At 32.5% G+C, this 24161-nt stretch overlaps 1 protein-coding gene across 4 annotated transcripts; it reads left to right on the top strand.

The window, feature by feature from the left end:
- The first annotated feature begins 346 nt into the window (after window positions 1-346).
- Upf2 (UPF2 regulator of nonsense mediated mRNA decay) lies at window positions 347-22975 on the top strand. Of its 4 annotated transcripts, none has more exons than XM_073976978.1 (6): window positions 347-553; window positions 15023-15872; window positions 15930-16581; window positions 16805-17791; window positions 21423-21738; window positions 21800-22975. In XM_073976978.1, exons 2-6 carry the CDS (start codon window positions 15272-15274, stop codon window positions 22493-22495), a joined length of 3252 nt encoding a protein of 1083 aa, XP_073833079.1. In that variant the 5' UTR covers window positions 347-553; window positions 15023-15271; the 3' UTR covers window positions 22496-22975. The 4 variants fall into 4 exon arrangements, with proteins under 4 accessions (XP_073833079.1, XP_073833078.1, XP_073833080.1 ...); XM_073976977.1 differs by having other exon boundaries at window positions 358-505; window positions 14979-15872; XM_073976979.1 differs by having other exon boundaries at window positions 369-574; window positions 15041-15872.
- Window positions 22976-24161: the final 1186 nt, after the last annotated feature.

The following is a 24161-nucleotide window of genomic DNA, read 5'->3' as shown; positions in this document are numbered from 1 at the left end:
AACAAACAAAGACATCATAAAACAGTTGCATTTTTTGGTAGTTTATGGCGAAAAAGCTGGGTTGCATATAATAAATAGTATGGTGTTTTCGTGCGTTGTTTAGAATAAATACGCAGCTATCGTCATTTATTTTTGTATGGTAAATGACGCAAAATTTTGCCTGTTTTAGCAAATAAATGACGAAACAGCTCTAAATGACGAAGAAGTTGCTAATGTAAATTGGACATTCTCCTCCCCTTTTTACAAATGCAATAATACTCGATAGGTACTCCGCCATTTATTAATTTGGTGGGCCGCATTTGCCACAAAATAAACCGTCAAAACTCAAGTAACACGCAACTGCATTGCCGACATACTAACAGCTGTTCCTTCCTCACAATGTGTGAACGTCAATGATTTGTTTTTTAAGGAGACACCAAGAAAAAAGACTGCCTCCAAGTCTTTGAAAATCTCAAAAAATTAAAAAAATTCCTTGCCCCCAGGACAATATCAACATAATCTCGAGGTATAAAAAGGTAAATCTTTCAACCCATCAAAATGGTTGAAGAAAAAGGCACTGAAAACACAGACCAAGGTAAATTTATAGAAGGTATATCATGGTACAAATACACAGGTAGCCGCATCGGCAATTGTTGGTAACATAAGGTGTCAAAATTTGACATCAATTCAATGCAGTTGACACATTATGTTACCATCAGCTGGCATGATAATGCTACCTGTATTATTGTACCATGAGGTATATGCATGAATTACAACAACTAAAAAATTTACAAAAACAACATGGTTGTTATTGAAAATTAATTGTCAAAGAAAATATTGAATAATAGGGTCGTTCCAAAAAATTTCTCAGCAAAAACATAAATACATTTTGAAAATCCTCCAAAATAGAACAAATTTGAATTACAATGTAAATATAAAGCATTCAGAACTTTCGTAGGTAATTTTTATTACAGGTTTAGGAAGAGAAACAGTATTTTACGGCAACAAATTTCGATGTTTCAAATTTCTTGAGTAGACCCTATTACATTTTGAAAATTAAAATTACAAAAAAAGTAAGAATACAGCTGATTGTCACTTCTACCTTCTATAAATATGCCTTGACACAGACAATGCTGCTGCCGATGTGGAAAGCCAAGAAAGAGAAGAGCTAAATGCATTCTTGACCGAAATAAAAACAAAAATTAACGTTGGATAATCAACTACACCAAACCCGTTCGTGGGTATTGATTTGGTAACGAAGTTTTTCGGCAAATCACACACACGCGACCCGAACGCAAAGTAAGAGAGCAAATGTTTTGATTTTTTTACTTCAGTCTTGTACTGAATTTCATGCAAGCAGGTTAATGCCGCTTTATTTTTTTTTTTTTTTTTTTGGGTACACTGAAAAGATTTTCCAGTTGTACAGCAAATATGTGGAGGGAAGAATTTGAAAATGATTTTTTGTTTTGTATTAATATTTTTAATGACGCAGAATGCCTCGTCTGCAATGCAACAATAAAAAAATGTATATCCATCTTACCTTAGGCGTCATTATAATACGCATACAAAATATCATTTAATGACGAGAAATGTGCGAAAAAAAATATGAGTGGATAATTTTCACTGTGAGGTAGAAATCGATGTTGTTTAACAATTTTTATTTTTTATCTAAATTTACCCGAATTTCGTTAATTTTATTTTATTATATTTAAGTACAAATATAAAAAGAACGAAATCGCTATCATTAATCAACTCTTAGCAATCGCAGTTTTTATAAAAGAAACTGAAGTGGATACTTTTGACTGTGATTCACTGCATATTATTTTTAATTTTAGTCATACAAAGCGAACGCGCCAACAATATATTTTTTCTATTTGAAAATTTTGCCTTTTTAGGCGAAGATCATTTTTAGTATCAATTTTATTTTTTAATTTATTAATCGAGCTTTTTTATGATCTATAATGCAAATGAAAAAGGAAAGCCAACGATTCGAACCCACACACCCACCACTATGTTTGGCTCTGAACGCTAACACGCCGTGACAACTTTTTTCCTGTGTTTCTCATTTCATACTCATTATGAAAATCATCACCCTGTTCTGTTCTGTCAGTGTAATTTTACCCACACATAAACAATTTAAGTGCTCGCTCTTCTTGGTCGGCTATGAACTACACAGTCTTACATAAGTATACGTACGCCCCATAAATCTCGGGTTTTAGAAAAAGTAATGATATTTATGAAATTCCAAGTACACAGCTTTATTTCGTCTCACTAATAAACAATATTTAATACAACAAAAGTATATTCCATAATATAAATAACGGTAAAATTTACAAAAACCAAAAAATGATACTTACAAAAGTATACGTACGCCCCAAGGAAATATGAGTACTATCGTACAATTTATGGAATTAGCAGCAAAATTTATACATTTTATTGTTTTGGCGAATGTGTCTGGGTGTCCGAGATATACAGTATGCAAAGTTCATATTCGTACACCCCTAAAAAATGAATAAAACCGTTATTAATTCCATATTTTATGTGCAAATATGAAATAATTGATAGGAATTACCATAACGAAGAAAGATTTAAGAATATCAAAACAAATTTTTAATTTATTCCGTCATTTAGGTATAGATGGCGCCTGTGTGGGTGGCAAAATTCGTATTCGTACACCTATAAGCACTATATATTTGGAGTTTTTAAGGATTTTCAAACCCAAATACCGCAAATTTTTGTTTTAGTCTTCTTTTTGAATGCCTCTGCTATAGAAATATTTATAAATAACGGTAATTTTATTAAAAATTTTGCATGAATAAAAAGTAGGAGGAATATTTAAAATCCTTAAGAAAAATGTGCTAGATATGATTAGCTATTGCAAATTTATTCCCGAATTTTTGACGAAAATAGCTAATAGCAGTCCTTCTGAAACAATATTCGAGCTCTAATATGAAAATAAATGTTGTCAGCGTTTGGAAATGCAAAGAAACGTAATGCGGGCTTAGGTAAAGTAAACACATTTTTGGTTTTTACTTGGTAAAAATCGCAAATTTCGTTTTATATTTGACATAAAATGTATTGAAGTTTTAGAATACGGTTTCGAAAATCATTTTATGTCAAGAAATATCGGAAATTACGAGGAATAAAAAAATGTTAGGGAAGAAAATTTTCTCAGAAATAATGTATTTCTTCAAAAGGTTACCCCACGCTCTTTCCTGGACAATTTACTTCATTCTTTTGAATTTTAGTCGTACGCAGACAGTATGAAAACTTGTACAGTTTCATTTTTCTTCATAATTTCTCACAGTTTTCGGCATAAAATGATTTTCGAAACCGTATTCTAAAACTTCAATACATTTTATGTCAAATATAAAACGAAACTTGCGATTTTTACCAAGTAAAAACAAAAAATGTGTTTAATTTACCTATGCCCGCATTACGTTTCTTTGCATTTCCAAACGCTGACAACATTTATTTTCATATTAGACCTCGAATATTGTTACAGAAGGACTGCTATTAGCTATTTTCGTCAAAAATTCGGGAATAAATTGCAATAGCTAATCATATCTAGCACATTTTTCTTAAGAATTTTAAATATTCCTCCGACTTTTTATTCATGCAAAATTTTTAATAAAATTACCGTTATTTATAAATATTTCTATAGCAGAGGCATTCAAAAAGAAGACTAAAACAAAAATTTGCGGTATTTTGCTTTGAAAATCCTTAAAAACTCCAAATATATAGTGCTTATAGGTGTACGAATACGAATTTTGCCACCCACGCTGGCGCCATCTATACCTAAATGACGGAATAAATTAAAACTTTGTTTTGTTACTCTTAACCCTTTCTTCGTTATGGCAATTCCTATCAAATATTTCATTATTTGCACATAAAATATGGAATTAATAACGATTTTATTCATTTTTAGGGGTGTACGAATATGAACTTTGCATACTGTATTTTAAAGAAAAAAAAATAATTTTTGGGTGTTAAATGCCGTTATTTAATGCCAAACTTCTTGTATAGCTCGTTAAAGCGGACCCTTGCCGATTTCTTTCCGTTTTAGGTAATTGAGTATACAAAAGCCACAATATTAGTGTCAGATTATAGATTTTGATATCCTAGAAAGCTTTTTAGTTGACCTTGTGCATAACACACCTTCCTGGGTGTCGATAAATTCACATTTTTCCTGGGATATCTCAGGAAGTTAATAGATTCCTCGGAATTCTTGGCTCAAATTACATACAGACGACCGTGAATTGTGTTTTAATATGGTGTTATATAATCCTTGGACACCAATTGAATCAGAAATGTACAATTATCCGATACTTTCCGACCTTATATTGACGGTAATGGTCATAATACGAAAACTACGTTGTTCACAGTGTAAATTTCATGCTTTTTGGTAGTGATTATATTTTGATGCTCTGGGAGCAGGTTTTTAACAGAATAGTTCACATTTCTGATTCAATTGGTGTCCAAGGATTATATAACACCATATTAAAACACAATTCAAGGTCGTCTGTATGTAATTTGAGCCAAGAATTCCGAGGAATATATTAACTTCCTGAGATATCCCAGGAAAAATGTGAATTTATCGACACCCAGGAAGGTGTGTTATGCACAAGGTCAACTAAAAAGCTTTCTAGGATATCAAAATCTATAATCTGACACTAATATTGTGGCTTTTGTATACTCAATTACCTAAAACGGAAAGAAATCGGCAAGGGTCCGCTTTAACGAGCTATACAAGAAGTTTGGCATTAAATAACGGCATTTAACACCCAAAAATTATTTTTTTTTCTTTAAAATATATCTCGGACACCCAGACACATTCGCCAAAACAATAAAATGTATAAATTTTGCTGCTAATTCCATAAATTGTACGATAAAACTCATATTTCCTTGGGGCGTATGTATACTTTTGTAAGTATCATTTTTTGGTTTTTGTAAAATTTACCGTTATTTATATTATGGAATATACTTTTGTTGTATTGAATATTGTTTATTAGTGAGACGAAATAAACCTGTGTACTTGGAATTTCATAAATATCCTTACTTTTTCTAAAACCCGAGATTTATGGGGCGTACGTATACTTATGTAAGACTGTGTATATGTGTGGTCGCTAGTATGTGGAATTCAGGAACAAGAAATCCAAGCCCCGTAGAGTGAAACAGGGAAGTGTTTAACCTCTACCTTTCCTTTATTAATATTTCAAATGGTAAATTAATTTTATAAAGATTGCGTAATCTAATGTCCCTGAAAAATTTTTCGATTGTGTTATGAGTATTTAATTTTTTTTATAGGAAGATCTCCAAATCAAAAATCAAAGATTCTAATGATTTTATAAAGAAAATAGCTCTTCTATTATTTTTGGTGCGTACAGTTCTAATATAGTCTAATGTGTTCCTTAAAATCATTAATTTTTCATCATATTGATATAAATATTCATTCATATAAGTGGCATAATAATGTTGAAGCAATCTTTCATAGCTTCAACCTCCTGTGGATCATCACCTGGTAGAGATAATAAACGTGAAAAAACTTCGTTATTAAACATTGTTTTTATCATGTCAAAAGAAAATCTCTCGTAAGCATAATTCTTTCGTAACCAGGGGTGTTCAATCGTATTGCGTTCTACATATTTACCATTTACTGCTATACCATTCACGGTTATGCGCTTTTCCAATATGGCTTGTACAAAATTACATAGGCAATGGTAAATATCAAATCCATGACGAACTATGTGCCCAGGAACAATTTCATATGTACAATTATTTAGTGTTGTATATAGAAGTATATTATTATGTATTCGATTTCCATCGGATATGCATTTATACACACTTATTCCAAGTTCATCGGTTACTTGAAAAATCTCTATTAACATATTTCTCAAATGTGTTTCATTACACTTTTCAGGGGATTGTACGAATCCCAAAATCAACTGTTCTATATCAATGTCAAACATTGGCAATAGAAGGAAAGCAAATGCTTTTCTGTTATTTTCTATATACAATTCGTCGAAAGCTATCATAAATATTTTTTTCTCATCCGGAACTTGGGAGAGAATATTCCTAAGTATAACTTTCGTTTCATCGTCGAAACCTACTAGTAACTTTCGAAAATTATTTATTAAAACTTTTCCTGAAGGAATTGCCCAATTATATGTATTTCTATTATACTCATAAACGTGAAATGAACTAAGTACAGCTTCAATTTGCTCATTCAGCGTTGATGGCATATTGGGTTGAAAAACAACATTATTACTACCATTTTCCTCATTAATAACATCCTCATCATAAATAATATCCTCATCATAAATAATATCCTCAGCATACATATCTTCATCATAAATAACATTATTTTGTTGAGGGTTTTCATTAAGAATTATATCCTCATCATGAATATCATTATTGACAATATGTGCCACATCGATGTTGGGGAGAATTTCGACATTCTCAATAATTGGCATGTCATTTCCTAAATCTATATTATTAACCTGAACATCAGGCAATATGTCTTTTACCAATTTCCAGCCTTTACTGGTTGCATACCGACCTCTACTAAAATGCTCTGAGCATATAAATAAATATTTAGTTTTTGAAATGGTATATCTTGTTCGCAAGTATGCCATAATATGTGGTGTAGCATTATGGAAACTGACACCTTCTTTAGGTGCTTTGTTGCCACATTGTGGTACCACACAAATTTTGGTAGGCATATCAAAGGCAAATAAACGATTTAATAAATTTAATTTTTTAATTCTTTAAAAAATTTAAGGCAGCGTGGAGCGGAGCGTGTGCGTATTGCTTGGATAACAATTTGCGAATGAGATAATTTTACATACACACCATACAAGAATTAAATTTAAAATTAAATTTAAATATTGTCAAATAAAAAATTTAAGGCAGCGTGGAGCGGAGCGTGTGCGTATTGCTTGGATAACAATTTGCGAATGAGATAATTTTACATACACCACACCATACAAGAATTAAATTTAAAATTAAATTTAAATTTTGTCAAATAAACAATTTAAGGCAGCGTGGAGCGGAGCGTGTGCGTATTGCTTGGATAACAATTTGCGAATGAGATAATTTTACATACACCACACCATACAAGAATTAAATTTAAAATTAAATTTAAATATTGTCAAATAAAAAATTTAAGGCAGCGTGGAGCGGAGCGTGTGCGTATTGCTTGGATAACAATTTGCGAATGAGATAATAGGTATGTTCGTTTACTCAACAATTTGTACAAATTTGCAAAAGTCCAGTAACTTCTTGTAATCGACTAAGGTCTTTTGCATTGTACTGTAGAGTAAACGAACAACATCCAGTAAAAATTCGTACAAATTTTAAGTAAACGAACACACATAATTTTACATACACCACACCAGACAAGAATTAAATTTAAAATTAAATTTAAATTTTGTCAAATAAACAATTTAAGGCAGCGTGGAGCGGAGCGTGTGCGTATTGCTTGGATAACAATTTGCGAATGAGATAATTTTACATACACCACACCATACAAGAATTAAATTTAAAATTAAATTTAAATATTGTCAAATAAAAAATTTAAGGCAGCGTGGAGCGGAGCGTGTGCGTATTGCTTGGATAACAATTTGCGAATGAGATAATTTTACATACACCACACCATACAAGAATTAAATTTAAAATTAAATTTAAATTTTGTCAAATAAAAAATTTAAGGCAGCGTGGAGCCGGAGCGTGTGCGTATTGCTTGGATAACAATTTGCGAATGAGATAATTTTACATACACCACACCATACAAGAATTAAATTTAAAATTAAATTTAAATTTTGTCAAATAAAAAATTTAAGGCAGCGTGGAGCGGAGCGTGTGCGTATTGCTTGGATAACAATTTGCGAATGAGATAATTTTACATACACCACACCATACAAGAATTAAATTTAAAATTAAATTTAAATTTTGTCAAATAAAAAATTTAAGGCAGCGTGGAGCGGAGCGTGTGCGTATTGCTTGGATAACAATTTGCGAATGAGATAATTTTACATACACCACACCATACAAGAATTAAATTTAAAATTAAATTTAAATTTTGTCAAATAAAAAATTTAAGGCAGCGTGGAGCGGAGCGTGTGCGTATTGCTTGGATAACAATTTGCGAATGAGATAATTTTACATACACCACACCATACAAGAATTAAATTTAAAATTAAATTTAAATTTTGTCAAATAAAAAATTTAAGGCAGCGTGGAGCGGAGCGTGTGCGTATTGCTTGGATAACAATTTGCGAATGAGATAATTTTACATCAGGAGGAGGCATTGTGACTCACAAGAGAGCCCATGTGCTCTAAGTGAGCGTAAATTTGTTATCGCTCACAGCCTGTGTAGATGCTAACACGTTGTCATGGCACAATCATACAGGTACCCGCATCAGCCCAGCTGATGTACTGTGAGCTGTCAAAAAAGTTGTTGTAATTGAAAACACAAAATTAAAAAACAAAATTTTAAAAGAAAAACTGTGAATTTTTGACTGATTTTTGTTATGTGTTTATTAATAACTGCCTAACAAAATTTTGTTGAAAAACATGTGTGAATCGCTTTATTTTTGGAAAACATTTTTGACATTTCACAGTACTGAACTCGTTTTTGTTGTAGTTGTTTGCTGATGCATCTACCTGGTAATTGTGCCATGCACGTTGTGAACAACAACAAATTTACGCTCATTGAGAGCACAAGAGAGACCCAAAAATGTTCTCTGCCTCACTCTGTTTTACATACACCACACCATACAAGAATTAAATTTAAACTTTGTCAAATAAAAAATTTAAGGCAGCGTGGAGCGGAGCGTGTGCGTATTGCTTGGATAACAATTTGCGAATGAGATAATTTTACATACACCACACCATACAAGAATTAAATTTAAATTTTGTCAAATAAAAAATTTAAGGCAGCGTGGAGCGGAGCGTGTGCGTATTCCTTGGAGAACAACTTGCGAATGAGATAATTTTACATACACCACACCATACAAGAATTAAATTTAAAATTAAATTTAAATTTTGTCAAATAAAAAATTTAAGGCAGCGTGGAGCGGAGCGTGTGCGTATTGCTTGGATAACAATTTGCGAATGAGATAATTTTACATACACCATACAAGAATTAAATTTAAAATTAAATTTAAATTTTGTCAAATAAAAAATTTAAGGCAGCGTGGAGCGGAGCGTGTGCGTATTGCTTGGATAACAATTTGCGAATGAGACAATTTTACATACACCACACCATACAAGAATTAAATTTAAAATTAAATTTAAATTTTGTCAAATAAAAAATTTAAGGCAGCGTGGAGCGGAGCGTGTGCGTATTGCTTGGATAACAATTTGCGAATGAGATAATTTTACATACACCACACCATACAAGAATTAAATTTAAAATTAAATTTAAATTTTGTCAAATAAAAAATTTAAGGCAGCGTGGAGCGGAGCGTGTGCGTATTGCTTGGATAACAATTTGCGAATGAGATAATTTTACATACACCACACCATACAAGAATTAAATTTAAAATTAAATTTAAATTTTGTCAAATAAAAAATTTAAGGCAGCGTGGAGCGGAGCGTGTGCGTATTGCTTGGATAACAATTTGCGAATGAGATAATTTTACATACACCACACCATACAAGAATTAAAATTAAATTTAAATTTTGTCAAATAAAAAATTTAAGGCAGCGTGGAGCGGAGCGTGTGCGTATTGCTTGGATAACAATTTGCGAATGAGACAATTTTACATACACCACACCATACAAGAATTAAATTTAAAATTAAATTTAAATTTTGTCAAATAAAAAATTTAAGGCAGCGTGGAGCGGAGCGTGTGCGTATTGCTTGGATAACAATTTGCGAATGAGATAATTTTACATACACCACACCATACAAGAATTAAATTTAAAATTAAATTTAAATTTTGTCAAATAAAAAATTTAAGGCAGCGTGGAGCGGAGCGTGTGCGTATTGCTTGGATAACAATTTGCGAAGGAGATAATTTTACATACACCACACCATACAAGAATTAAATTTAAAATTAAATTTAAATTTTGTCAAATAAAAAATTTAAGGCAGCGTGGAGCGGAGCGTGTGCGTATTGCTTGGATAACAATTTGCGAATGAGATAATTTTACATACACCACACCATACAAGAATTAAATTTAAAATTAAATTTAAATTTTGTCAAATAAAAAATTTAAGGCAGCGTGGAGCGGAGCGTGTGCGTATTGCTTGGATAACAATTTGCGAATGAGATAATTTTACATACACCACACCATACAAGAATTAAATTTAAAATTAAATTTAAATTTTGTCAAATAAAAAATTTAAGGCAGCGTGGAGCCGGAGCGTGTGCGTATTGCTTGGATAACAATTTGCGAATGAGATAATTTTACATACACCACACCATACAAGAATTAAATTTAAAATTAAATTTAAATTTTGTCAAATAAAAAATTTAAGGCAGCGTGGAGCGGAGCGTGTGCGTATTGCTTGGATAACAATTTGCGAATGAGATAATTTTACATACACCACACCATACAAGAATTAAATTTAAAATTAAATTTAAATTTTGTCAAATAAAAAATTTAAGGCAGCGTGGAGCGGAGCGTGTGCGTATTGCTTGGATAACAATTTGCGAATGAGATAATTTTACATACACCACACCATACAAGAATTAAATTTAAAATTAAATTTAAATTTTGTCAAATAAAAAATTTAAGGCAGCGTGGAGCGGAGCGTGTGCGTATTGCTTGGATAACAATTTGCGAATGAGATAATTTTACATACACCACACCATACAAGAATTAAATTTAAAATTAAATTTAAACTTTGTCAAATAAAAAATTTAAGGCAGCGTGGAGCGGAGCGTGTGCGTATTGCTTGGATAACAATTTGCGAATGAGATAATTTTACATACACCACACCATACAAGAATTAAATTTAAATTTTGTCAAATAAAAAATTTAAGGCAGCGTGGAGCGGAGCGTGTGCGTATTGCTTGGATAACAATTTGCGAATGAGATAATTTTACATACACCATACAAGAATTAAATTTAAAATTAAATTTAAATTTTGTCAAATAAAAAATTTAAGGCAGCGTGGAGCGGAGCGTGTGCGTATTGCTTGGATAACAATTTGCGAATGAGATAATTTTACATACACCATACAAGAATTAAATTTAAAATTAAATTTAAATTTTGTCAAATAAAAAATTTAAGGCAGCGTGGAGCGGAGCGTGTGCGTATTGCTTGGATAACAATTTGCGAATGAGATAATTTTACATACACCACACCATACAAGAATTAAATTTAAAATTAAATTTAAATTTTGTCAAATAAAAAATTTAAGGCAGCGTGGAGCGGAGCGTGTGCGTATTGCTTGGATAACAATTTGCGAATGAGATAATTTTACATACACCACACCATACAAGAATTAAATTTAAAATTAAATTTAAATTTTGTCAAATAAAAAATTTAAGGCAGCGTGGTGCGGATATGCTATAAAACATACAGTTTGTCAAGTAATTGTTTTCGAACCAAGGAAACTAATTTTTTTTTGTATAAATTTATGATAAATGACTGATAATTATGATCAAAATGTCGGGTTTTTTGCAAAAATTAGTTGGTAGACTCATTTAAGACAAAATAGGATGTATAAATAAAAAAATAACCCACTTAGTCCAACAAAAAATAACGAAAAACAATAACTACGTGTAATGCAAGTTGTCAAATAAATGTTTTCGAAATGTAATTGAGGTTCCAAAGCACCCCATATTTTCGGTAAATACTTGAAAATCATGACATTTTATGGATTTTATTCTTAACAGGGATTAACTATTAATAAGTATCAACAATATTAGGCATCGAATACCCGTACTAGGAGGGTTACCATATGACCAAGGGTGTACCAGGTCATATTACATGTAAACAGGGTCCTATAGGTCTTAAACCGGAAATATCTAAAAACTAAGACGTTTTATGAGTTTGTATAGTTCATTAGGATGGATTGCCATCAACTAAAATAAATATTGCCTCCAGCATAGTTGGATCAGGAGGGTTGCCAGATCTACTAAAAAGGTACCAGGATATATAAACAGTAAATGAGACCACCTGAATCCATAACAAGGGCTTAAGATTTGTTTATTTAACTCAAATTGAATTAAGGAATACGGTAATTCTCCAAAACAAACCAAAATATGACATAAAAGTACAACATACAGTCAACCAAAAAAGTCTACATACACCCTATAAATCTCGAGTTTTAAGGGTAAGGAAACATTTTTATGAAAATCCAAGTACATAGATCTATTTCATATCCCTAATGAACAATATTACATACAACAAAAATATATTCCATAATACAAATAACGGTAAATTCTATAAACATTAAAAAATTAATAGAGAAAAAGTGTACATACACCCAATGAAATATTAAGATTACCGTAAAAATTATGGAATAAGCAATACAAATTTTACATTTTATTGCTTTATCGAATGTCTCTGGTTGTCTATGATATATTTTTGACAAAATAGGAACATATTTGTGCTTTAATTGACGTTATTTAAGGTCAGACTTCGCGTATAGCTCGTTAAGGCGGACCCTTGCAGATTTCTTTGAGTTTTTCAGTCTGATAGTTTATGAAACCCCAGGAAATACAGTGGGACTAATTATTTTGAGATCCTAGAGCACTTTGAAGTAGTTCTTTTGGATAATTTATGCTCCTGAGCTTCGCTAAATATGCGAATCCCTGAGTTTTTTTTAAAAATTTTATAGTTTTCACAGCATTCCAAGGGTCAAATTACAAGCAAGAACCTTGGAATTACTTTGTAATACATTTTTGGACCTTAACTCAATCAGAAATGTACAACATTATTCTCCAAACCCGTTCCTAAAGTTTCCAAAGCATCAAAATAAAAGCACCACCAAAGAATGCATGCAATTTGTATGAAATTTACACTGTTAGCTAGTATGCCCTCGTATTATGACCGTTAGGGTCACTTGAAGCGCAACAAATGTCGGATACTTTTACATTGCTGATTCAAGGCATGCTCGAGGATTGTACCAGACCTTATTACAAGGTAATTCGAAGGCTTCTGCATGTAATTTGCTCCTTAAAATGTTGTGAAATCTTTAAAATTTATAAAAAAACTCAGGAATTCACATATTTATCGAAGCTCAGGAGCATATATTATCCATAAGAACAACTTCAAAGCGCTTTAGGGTCTCAAAATAATTAGTCCCACTGTATTTCCTAGGGTTTCATAAACTACCAGTCTGAAAAACTTAAAGAAATCTGCAAGGGTCCGCCTTAACGAGCTAAACGCGAAGTCTGTCATTAAATAACGGCAATTAATCCACAAATATGTTCCTATTTTGTCTAAAATATATCATAGACAACCCGAGACATTCGATAAAACAATAAAATGTAAAATTTGTATTGCTTATTCCATAAATTTTACGGTAATCTTAATATTTCATTGGGTGTATGTACACTTTTTCTCTATTAATTTTTTAATGTTTATAGAATTTACCGTTATTTGTATTATGGAATATATTTTTGTTGTATGTAATATTGTTCATTAGGGATATGAAATAGATCTATGTACTTGGATTTTCATAAAAATGATCCCTTAACCATAAAACCCGAGATTTATAGGGTGTATGTAGACTTTTTTGGTTGACTGTATATTTAGAAATACACATGCAAGGTATTTTCAGTCTATATTGATTTTATAATAGGCTTCAGATTTAAACTTTTTTTTAAGTTCAAAGGAATTATCTATGTTGTTTGGCTTCCATGGTAACAATAAGGTATTATTTTTCCGTCAACATTATTTTCCCCTTAAAGATATGCGACAGTAGTACTCAAAATACGCGAAATGTGTCCAATAGACCAAGGTTGTCGAAATTTCTGAAAATTGTCGAAATGTGTATCCCATACATTTCTAAGCAATATTTGTCTCCTACTGCGATATTTCCGATTGCTTCGTGAAATGTCATTATATCTTAATTAATTTTAAGTGAAACAACAAACTTCAGTGCTCCGTTTTGAGACACAAGTGGTCCCGTTTGCTGTTTTTATAATCTGGTACCTTTTCAGTTGGTCTGGCAACCCCCCTGATATAATTATGCTGGAGACAATATTTATTTTAGTTGATAGCAGTCCATCCTAGTGAACTATACAAACTCATAAAAAGTCTTAGTTTTCAGATATTTCCGGTTTAAAACCTATAGCACCCTGTTTACATGTAATATTAACTGGTACACCCTTGGCCCATATTGCAACCCTCCTAGTACTGATATTCGATGCCTAATATTATTCATACATGTTAATAGTTAATCCCTGTTAAGAATAAAATCCATAAAAAGTCATGATTTTCAAGTATTTACCGAAAATATGTGGTATTTTGGAACCTCCATTACTTTTCGAAAACATTTATTTGACAACTTGCATTACATGTAGTTATTGGATTTCGTTATTTTTTGTTGGACTACGTCGGTTAATTTTTTTATTTATACATCCTATCTTGTCTTAAATAAGTCGACTAACTAATTTTTGCAAAAAAACCGACATTTTGATCATAATTATGAGTCATTTTTCATAAATTTATACAGAAAAATTTTAGTTTCCTTGGTTCGAAAACAATTACTTGACAAACTGTATCTGTGGATAATAAATTATAATAATTTTTAATAAAAAATTTCCATTTCTTCTTCTCCCCTTTTTACAAATGCAATAATACTCGATACTCCGCCATTTATTTATTTGGCCACAATTGCCACAACATAAACCGTCAAAACTCAAGTAACACGCAACTGCATTGCCGACATACGAACAGCTGTTCCTTCCTCACAATGTGTGAACGTCAATGATTTGTTTTTTAAGGAGACACCAAGAAAAAAGACTGCCTCCAAGTCTTTGAAAATCTCAAAAAATTCCTTATCCCCAAGACAATATCAACATAATCTCGAGGTATAAGAAGGTAAATCTTTCAACCCATCAAAATGGTTGAAGAGGGCACTGAAAACACGGAGCCTGCGGTTGAAAATGCTGCCGATGTGGAGCGTCAAGAAAAAGAAGAGCTAAATGCATTTTTGACCGAAATAAAAGCAAAAATTACTGCAAAATCTCAGCTACGCTATGAAAATACCAACTTTGAGTTACCCGAGGAATCCTACTTCGTTAAATTGGATTCCTCTCTTAAGCGCAATACGGCCTTTGTAAAGAAGCTGAAACAGTTTACGGCTGCCCAACTGGATGCTCTGATGAAGGACATGAAGGGATTGAATTTAAGTAAATACATATCGGAAATATGTTCAGCTTTGTCTGAGGCTAAAATCAAAATGACCGATGTTCCGGCTGTGGTAATGTTATGTTCCAAACTCCATCAAACATATGCCGATTTTGATAATGAATTCTTCGAGGCATGGCAAAAAACGTTGCAGTTGAAACCGGGTGAGAAAATTGGAAATGCCAGTAAACTGAGAGTGGATTTGAGATTGTTTGCTGAACTGGTCAGTTCAGGAGTGATAAATACCAAACAAGGTTTGGGTTTACTTGGAAATGTGTTGACCAATGTCATATCTCAGGATAAAGAAGATCATAGTAATTTTTCCATTATACTCTCGTTTTGTCGCCATTGTGGCGAGGAATATGCGGGACTTGTGCCAAGGAAAATGATTAACCTGGCTGCCAAATATGGCAATCAAACGATACCAAAATCAGATTTTCTGGCTCCCGATAAACAGCAGAATTTAAGGAATCTCTTGAAGGATTATTTCAAGTATTTATGTAAATATTTGCTTTCGGAGCAGGCGGAGTTGATGAATATGACCAACAATTTGAAAAAGGCAATGGCTTCCAAAGGTACGTAATAAAAATAGAAATGTAGACACCAAGCTTTAATGGTTTTGTTCATTCCAGGTGAAATTTCCACCAAAACAAAGGAAAAATGTGAACTAATGCAGGCAAATTTCGATAAGTTGCTATCCTCAGCCCAAACCCTAAGCGATTTGTTGGATGAACCTTTGCCAGAATTAGCCAAGGAAATTGAAACATGTAATCCTGATGCTGTCATAGAAAATATGATGGATGAAGCTGCCTTGGGTGAACTTGATCCCTGGGGAGACGAAGAAACAAAGAGTTTTTATGTTGATTTGCCAGATTTGCGACAGTTTTTACCCAATTTTTCGGCACCCAAAATTGATCCCGAACAAATTGAAGATACTTCAGTCATGACAGAGGAAGCATTAGATGCCGAAATTGATAATGATATGGATTTAGATGATCCACCCTCAACAACATCTGATCCTGCCAATGACAAGGATGATAAAGATGATGATATGCCAGTGATTGGGTCATTACCGGATAAAATTGGTAATGCATTGATGGAGGCGGGACGTATGAATAATCAAACAGCCGGTTCGATGAAACAACAATTTGCCCAGTTCTTGAAAAATCTTAATAATTGTGTTAATAAGGAGCTCATCGATTCGGCGGCCATAGAATTTTTACTTAATTATAATACGAAAAATAATCGCAAGAAGTTGACGAAATCGATTTTTGGAGTACACAGGTAAGACAAGTGCAAATATATAACAGTTTGGATAGTTCTGAAATCGTAGTGTCTTTGGCCATCATATGAGAGGGAAAAAGTGACTCTTACCTTTGGATAAACACTACAAAGGTTGTAATCTGCATATGTGGCTATGGATTTCAAAACGAAACCATGCCCAAAACATGCCTTTAGCCAAATAGAAACTTTTACTAATATTAATTTTTTAAATTTGTTCTTTTAGAAATCGTTTGGATTTGCTGCCATTTTTATCACGTTTTGTGGCCATTATTAATCTCTGCAATACAGATGTGGCTTTGGATTTGTGCGAATTACTGCGTAAAGAATTCAAATGGCACATACGCATGAAAAACCAACTAAACATCGAATCAAAAATTAAGGTGGTTCGATTCATGGGTGAAATGGTAAAATTCGGTCTGCTAAAGAAATTCGATGCTCTGAGTTGCTTAAAAATTTTACTACGTGACTTTCAACATCATCAAATTGAAATGGCTTGTGCCTTTATTGAAGTTGCCGGGGTGTATTTATACAATTGCAAAGATACTCGTTGGCTGATGAACACTTTCCTTGATCAAATGATGCGTCTGAAAACTGCCACAGCTTTAGATTCAAGACATGCTGCCCAAGTGGAAAATGTCTATTATTTGGTAAAACCACCAGAGACGGTGAAACAAGATGTTGTTTTACGACCACCTATCCATGAATATATACGCCATTTGATCTTTGAGGAATTGAATAAACAAAATGTTGAGCGTTCAATTAAAATACTCAGACGCATCAATTGGAATGATCCCACCGTTAGCAGTTATGTGATAAAATGTCTGTCCAAAGCATATCTATTACGTTTTCCATTAATTCGCTGCCTGGCAGATTTGCTTTCGGGTCTTAGTTCATATCAAGAACGGGCCGTTACAATGGTCATCGATAATGTCTTTGAAGATATAAGAGCAGGTTTGGAAATCCACTCACCAAAATTGGCCCAAAGACGTATTGCAATGGCGAAATATTTGGGTGAACTTTACAACTATAAATTAGTGGAATCAACAAATATTTTGAATACTCTCTACTCGATTATTTCTTTGGGAGTTTCAACAGAAGAGGGGGTGATATCACCTTTGGATCCTCCGGATAGTTTATTCCGTTTGAAATTGGCATGTGTTCTGTTGGATACATGTGGACCCTATTTTACCAGTTCAACAAGTAAACAAAAGTAAGTACAATTCTTTTAATTTTTCTCTTTAAATATTCCTCCCAAAAATCGACAATTTACCCATCTTAAGTCCTCCTAAAATTCTTTAAAAATTCCACGCTTTTTGTCCTTTTTTAGGTGCTCCTATAAATCTTTAAAAATCCACGCTTTTTGTCCTTTTTTAGGTCCTCCTAAAATCGTTAAAAAATCCACGCTTTTTGTCATTTTACGTTCCCCCTAAAAATCGTTAAAAAATCCACGCTTTTTGTCCTTTTTTAGGTGCTCCTAAAAATCTTTAAAAAATCCACGCTTTTTGTCCTTTTTTAGGTGCTCCTAAAAATCTTTAAAAAATCCACGCTTTTTGTCCTTTTTTAGGTGCTCCTAAAAATCTTTAAAAAATCCACGCTTTTTGTCCTCTCTAGGTGCTCCTAAAAATCTTTAAAAAAATCAACGCTTTTTGTCCTTTTTTAGGCGCTCCTATAAATCTTTAAAAAATCCACGCTTTTTGTCCTTTTTTAGGTCCTCCTAAACTCGTTAAAAAATCCACGCTTTTTGTCATTTTAGGTTCCCCCTAAAAATCTTTAAAAAATCCACGCTTTTTGTCCCTTTTTAGGTGCTCCTAAAAATCTTTAAAAAGTCCACGCTTTTTGTCCTTTCTAGGTGCTCCTAAAAATCCTTAAAAAAATCCACGCTTTTTGTCCTTTTTTAGGTGCTCCTAAAAATCTTTAAAAAATCCACGCTTTTTGTCCTTTTTTAGGTGCTCCTAAAAATCTTTAAAAAGTCCACGCTTTTTGTCCTTTCTAGGTGCTCCTAAAAATCTTTAAAAAAATCCACGCTTTTTGTCCTTTTTTAGGTGCTCCTAAAAATCTTTAAAAAGTCCACGCTTTTTGTCCTTTCTAGGTGCTCCTAAAAATCTTTAAAAAAATCCACGCTTTTTGTCCTTTTTTAGGTGCTCCTAAAAATCTTTAAAAAATCCACGCTTTTTGTCCTGTTTTAAGTGCTCCTAAAAATCTTGAAAAATCCACGCTTTTTGTCTTTTTTTAGGTGCTCCTAAAAATCTTTAAAAAATCCACGCTTTTTGTCCTTTCTAGGTGCTCCTAAAAATCTTTAAAAAAATCCAAGCTTTTTGTCCTTTTTTAGGTGCTCCTAAAAATCTTTAAAAAATCCACGCTTTTTGTCCTGTTTTAAGTGCTCCTAAAAATCTTGAAAAAAAATCCACGCTTTTTGTCCTTTTTTAGGTGCTCCTAAAAATCTTTAAAAAAATCCACGCTTTTTGTCCTTTTTTAGGTGCTCCTAAAAATCTTTAAAAAATCCACGCTTTTTGTCCTTTCTAGGTGCTCCTAAAAATCTTTAAAAAATCCACGCTTTTTATCCTTTTTTAGGTGCTCCTAAAAATCTTTAAAAAAATCCACGCTTTTTGTCCTTTTTTAGGTGCTCCTAAAAATCTTTAAAAAATCCACGCTTTTTGTCCTTTCTAGGTGCTCCTAAAAATCTTTAAAAAATCCACGCTTTTTATCCTTTTTTAGGTGCTCCTAAGAATCTTTAAAAAATCCACGCTTTTTGTCCTTTTTTAGGTGCTCCTAAGAATCTTTAAAAAATCCACGCTTTTTGTCCTTTTTTAGGTTCTCCTAAAAATCTTTAAAAAATCCACGCTTTTTGTCCTTTTTTAGGTGCTCCTAAAAATCTTTAAAAAATCCACGCTTTTTGTCCTTTTTTAGGTGCTCCTAAAAATCTTTAAAAAATCCACGATTTTTGTCCTTTTTTAGGTGCTCCTAACAATCTTTAAAAAATCCACGATTTTTGTCCTTTTTTAGGTGCTCCTAACAATCTTTAAAAAATCCACGCTTTTTGTCCTTTTTTAGGTGCTCCTAAAAATCTTTAAAAAATCCACGCTTTTTGTCCTTTTTTAGGTGCTCCTAAAAATCTTTAAAAAATCCACGCTTTTGTTATTTTTAATTCATCGTAAAAATCTTAAAAAAAAATCCACGCTTTTTGTCTGTTTAGGTGCCCCTAAAATTTTGTTAAAAAATCCACACTTTTTGTCCTTTTTTAGGTGCTCCTTAAAATCTTTAAAAAATCCACGCTTTTTGTCCTTTTTTAGGTGCTCTTAAAAATCTTTAAAAAATCCACGCTTTTTGTCCTTTTTTAGGTGCTCCTAACAATCTTTAAAAAATCCACGCTTTTTGTCCTTTTTTAGGTGCTCCTAAAATCTTTAAAAAATCCACGCTTTTTGTCCTCTCTAGGTGCTCCTAAAAATCTTTAAAAAAATCCATGCTTTTTGTCCTTTTTTAGGCGCTCCTATAAATCTTTAAAAAATCCACGCTTTTTGTCCTTTTTTAGGTCCTCCTAAACTCGTTAAAAAATCCACGCTTTTTGTCATTTTAGGTTCCCCCTAAAAATCTTTAAAAAATCCACGCTTTTTGTCCTTTTTTAGGTGCTCCTAAAAATGTTTAAAAAAATCCACGCTCTTTGTCCTTTTTTAGGTGCTCCTAAAAATCTTTAAAAAGTCCACGCTTTTTGTCCTTTCTAGGTGCTCCTAAAAATCCTTAAAAAAATCCACGCTTTTTGTCCTTTTTTAGGTGCTCCTAAAAATCTTTAAAAAATTCACGCTTTTGGCCTTTTTTAGGTGCTCCTAAAAATCTTTAAAAAAATCCACGCTTTTTGTCCATTTTTAGGTGCTCCTAAAAATCTTTAAAAAATCCACGCTTTTTGTCCTGTTTTAAGTGCTCCTAAAAATCTTGAAAAATCCACGCTTTTTGTCTTTTTTTAGGTGCTCCTTCTTTAAAAAATCCACGCTTTTTGTCCTTTCTAGGTGCTCCTAAAAATCTTTAAAAAAATCCACGCTTTTTGTCATTTTTTAGGTGCTCCTATAAATCTTTAAAAAATCCACGCTCTTTGTCCTTTTTTAGGTGCTCCTAAAAATCTTTAAAAAAATCCACGCTTTTTGTCCTTTTTTAGGTGCTCCTAAAAATCTTTAAAAAAATCCACGCTTTTTGTCCTTTTTTAGGTGCTCCTAAAAATCTTTAAAAAATCCACGCTTTTTGTCCTTTCTAGGTGCTCCTAAAAATCTTTAAAAAATCCACGCTTTTTGTCCTTTTTTAGGTGCTCCTAAAAATCTTTAAAAAATCCACGCTTTTTGTCCTTTTTTAGGTGCTCCTAACAATCTTTAAAAAATCCACGCTTTTTGTCCTTTTTTAGGTGCTCCTAAAAATCTTTAAAAAATCCACGCTTTTTGTCCTTTTTAGGTGCTCCTAAAAATCTTTAAAAAATCCACGCTTTTTGTCCTTTTTTAGGTGCTCCTAAAAATCTTTAAAAAATCCACGCTTTTGTTATTTTTAATTCATCGTAAAAATCTTAAAAAAAAAATCCACGATATTTGTCTGTTTAGGTGCCCCTAAAATTTGTTAAAAAATCCACCATATTTGTCAGTTTTAGGTCCCCCTAAAAATCTTTAAAACAATCCACGTCATTGTCCTTTTTAGGTTCTCCTAAAAATCTTTAAAAAAAATCCGCGCTTAATGTCCTCCTTGATTCCTTCTTAGAGCCTTTCAAATCCAGATTAGGTCCTCCTAAAATCTTCAAAATCCGCGGTTATCGTCTGTCTCTTTGCATCTACTTTTACTTATTTTTTATTGTCTCATTATTTTTCTAGGTTAGATTACTTTTTGATCTTCTTCCAACATTACTATTGGTACAAGAAATCGAATCCCATCTTTAGTAGAGTTCAGGATACGCATGATTTATTCCCCATACTTGTGGATCACATGTATCGTGACTGTTTGGCAAATGTAAGGCCAAAATTAAAATTATTTAAAAATTTGGAGCAGGCCAAGGAAGCCATTGAAAAATTGCGTGAGAAGCTATATCCCCAGCTAAAGGAATTGACTGCTCAACAACAGCAACAACAAGATGCTGATGAGGCAAATAATTTGCAACCCATACCTGAGGATAGTGAATTTGATGATGGGGTAAGTTGCATTCAAACAATTTACTTTTGATTTGTAAACAATTTTGTATTTCCTTCCAAAGGCCAGTGATGATTCCTCCTCCGAAATGGATCGTCGTCCTCGCGATGAGTGTCAAGATGATGAAGATGCTGGCAATCAAGCAAACACCACAGATTGGACAGAAAATGAAGGCATGCCGGAAGATGATTGTATACCCGACATACCCAAAATTCCCGAGAAAACAAAAGAAGACTTAGAATTTGAACAAATGTTTGAACGGATGGCCCAAGATTCCTATCAAGAGCGAATGAAAGAAACCATAAAACCCAATACCAAGGATATACCAGTACCCATGATGGTACGCAATAACAAGAAATCTTATGAACAAATATCTTCTGCCTCAAGTGCCACTCCAACGCCATCGACTTCTTCAACCTCGGTGGCAAATGATGCCAAAAACCCAGCAAGCGGTCCCATTAATTTCGTTCTCATGGTACGTGGTGGTAAGGGTGGAAAACAACAATTTAAACAATTCGTTGCACCCTCGGATTCTCAGTTGGCCATTAATTTGAAACTGCAAGAAGAAAAAATACGCGAAGAAAAGGAAAAAGTGAAACGTTTAACTCTCAACATTACCGAACGTATCGAAGAAGAAGACTATCAAGAATCACTGATGCAATCACAACGTAGCAATCAAACCAATCTCTATACCCGTCCAAGTAAACCGAAATTTAAACATCAAAAGGGTGCACCAGATGTTGATTCCATATTCCATTGAAAGGGCTCCGAGCTCGGATATCTACATCATACCAATATGTGTATAAATGACAACGACCGTGTTACTCTTTCTCTAAATCTAAAAGGATTTGTGTTGCTTCCGAGACCAGACCGACCAGAAACAGAAATGAGTGAGTCTCCTGAGTTTTATTTTCCTCTGGGAGTTACTCTTACTCACTCCACCTTCTATGGACTTTCAAGGGGCGTAATGTGATGCATTTGATCAAGTGGTTGCTTCTTGTGGATAATTGCTGATACTCTCAAACCTTGAATGACTTTGCAGTTAGTTTACGAAACCATCATCATTTTATGTGAATGATATAAAAAAAAACAAAAACAAAAAAGTAAAAAGTAATTGTAATTATTGTGTGTATCTCCTCGCTCTCAAATTGTTCTTCCGATTGAGAGATTTTAATTTTTTGTTACAACAATCAAGTAAAACACTTTTTGGAAACAAATAAAAAACAAAAATAGAAACTAATATATTGAAATATCATTTATAGAAAAGGGTTATAAGAACGAAATTGTTACGACGAGGTAAGTTCAAACAATTATTATTGCTAAGCTAAGAACGAAAAAGGAATATGAGCGTTGTGGTTTGCTCTAAAGCAATGAATTCGGACATTTCAATAACATCGTTAATGAGTTGGAAGAGAATAAATAACGAAGTTATCTTTTAAACAGTCGATGTTTAAAAGAAAATCGTGTTCTCGATAATCAAATTCGAGTTCATATATCGACCAGAATTCTTCGTCATCCAGACGTTTGATAAAATCCACGTTATTCGTCCTAAACATCTTTAAAAAATCGATCCTTATTGTCCTAAAATCGAAACCTTTTGTCCTAAAAATCTTTAAAAAATCCACGCTTTTTGTCCCAAAAATCTTTAAAAAATCCACGCATTTTGTCCTAAAAATCTTTAAAAAATCCACGTATTTTGTCCTAAAAATCTTTAAAAAATCCAAGCTTTTTGTCCTAAAAAATCTTTAAAAATCCAGGCCTTTTGTCCTAAAAATCTTTAAAAAAATCCAAGCTTTTTGTCCTAAAAATCTTAAAAAAATCCAAGCTTTTTGTCCTAAAAATCTTTAAAAATTCCAAGCTTTTGTCCTAAAAATCTTTAAAAAATCCAAGCTTTTTGTCCTAAAAATCTTTAAAAATCCAAGCTTCTTGTCCTAAAAATCTTTAAAAAATCCACGCTTTTTGTACTAAAAATCTTTAAAAAAATCCACGTTTTTTGTCCTAAAAATCTTTAAAAAATCCACACTTTTTGTCCTAAAAATCTTTAAAAAATCCACACTTTTTGTCCTAAAAATCTTTAAAAAACCACGCTGTTTGTCCTAAAAATCTTTAAAAAATCCACGCTTTTTGTCCTAAAAATCTTTAAAAAATTCACGCTTTTTGTCCTAAAAATCTTTAAAAATACACGCTTTTTGTCCTAAAAATCTTTAAAAATTCACGCTTTTTGTCCTAAAAATCTTTAAAAAATTCACGCTTTTTGTCCTAAAAATCTTTAAAAAATCCACGCTTTTTGTCCTAAAAATCTTTAAAAAAACCGCGCTTTTTGTCCTAAAAATCATTAAAAAACCACGCTTTTTGTCCTAAAAATCTTTAAAAAACCACGCTTATTGTCCCAAAAATCTTTAAAAAATCCACGCTTTTTGTCCTAA

Source organism: Musca autumnalis, unplaced genomic scaffold (assembly GCF_047663935.1).
Source record: "Musca autumnalis isolate F117 unplaced genomic scaffold, ASM4766393v1 scaffold_3, whole genome shotgun sequence".
Taxonomy (NCBI): Eukaryota; Metazoa; Arthropoda; class Insecta; order Diptera; family Muscidae; genus Musca; species Musca autumnalis.
Note: the sequence above shows the minus strand (reverse complement) of the source record. Positions and strands in the feature narration are given on the sequence as shown.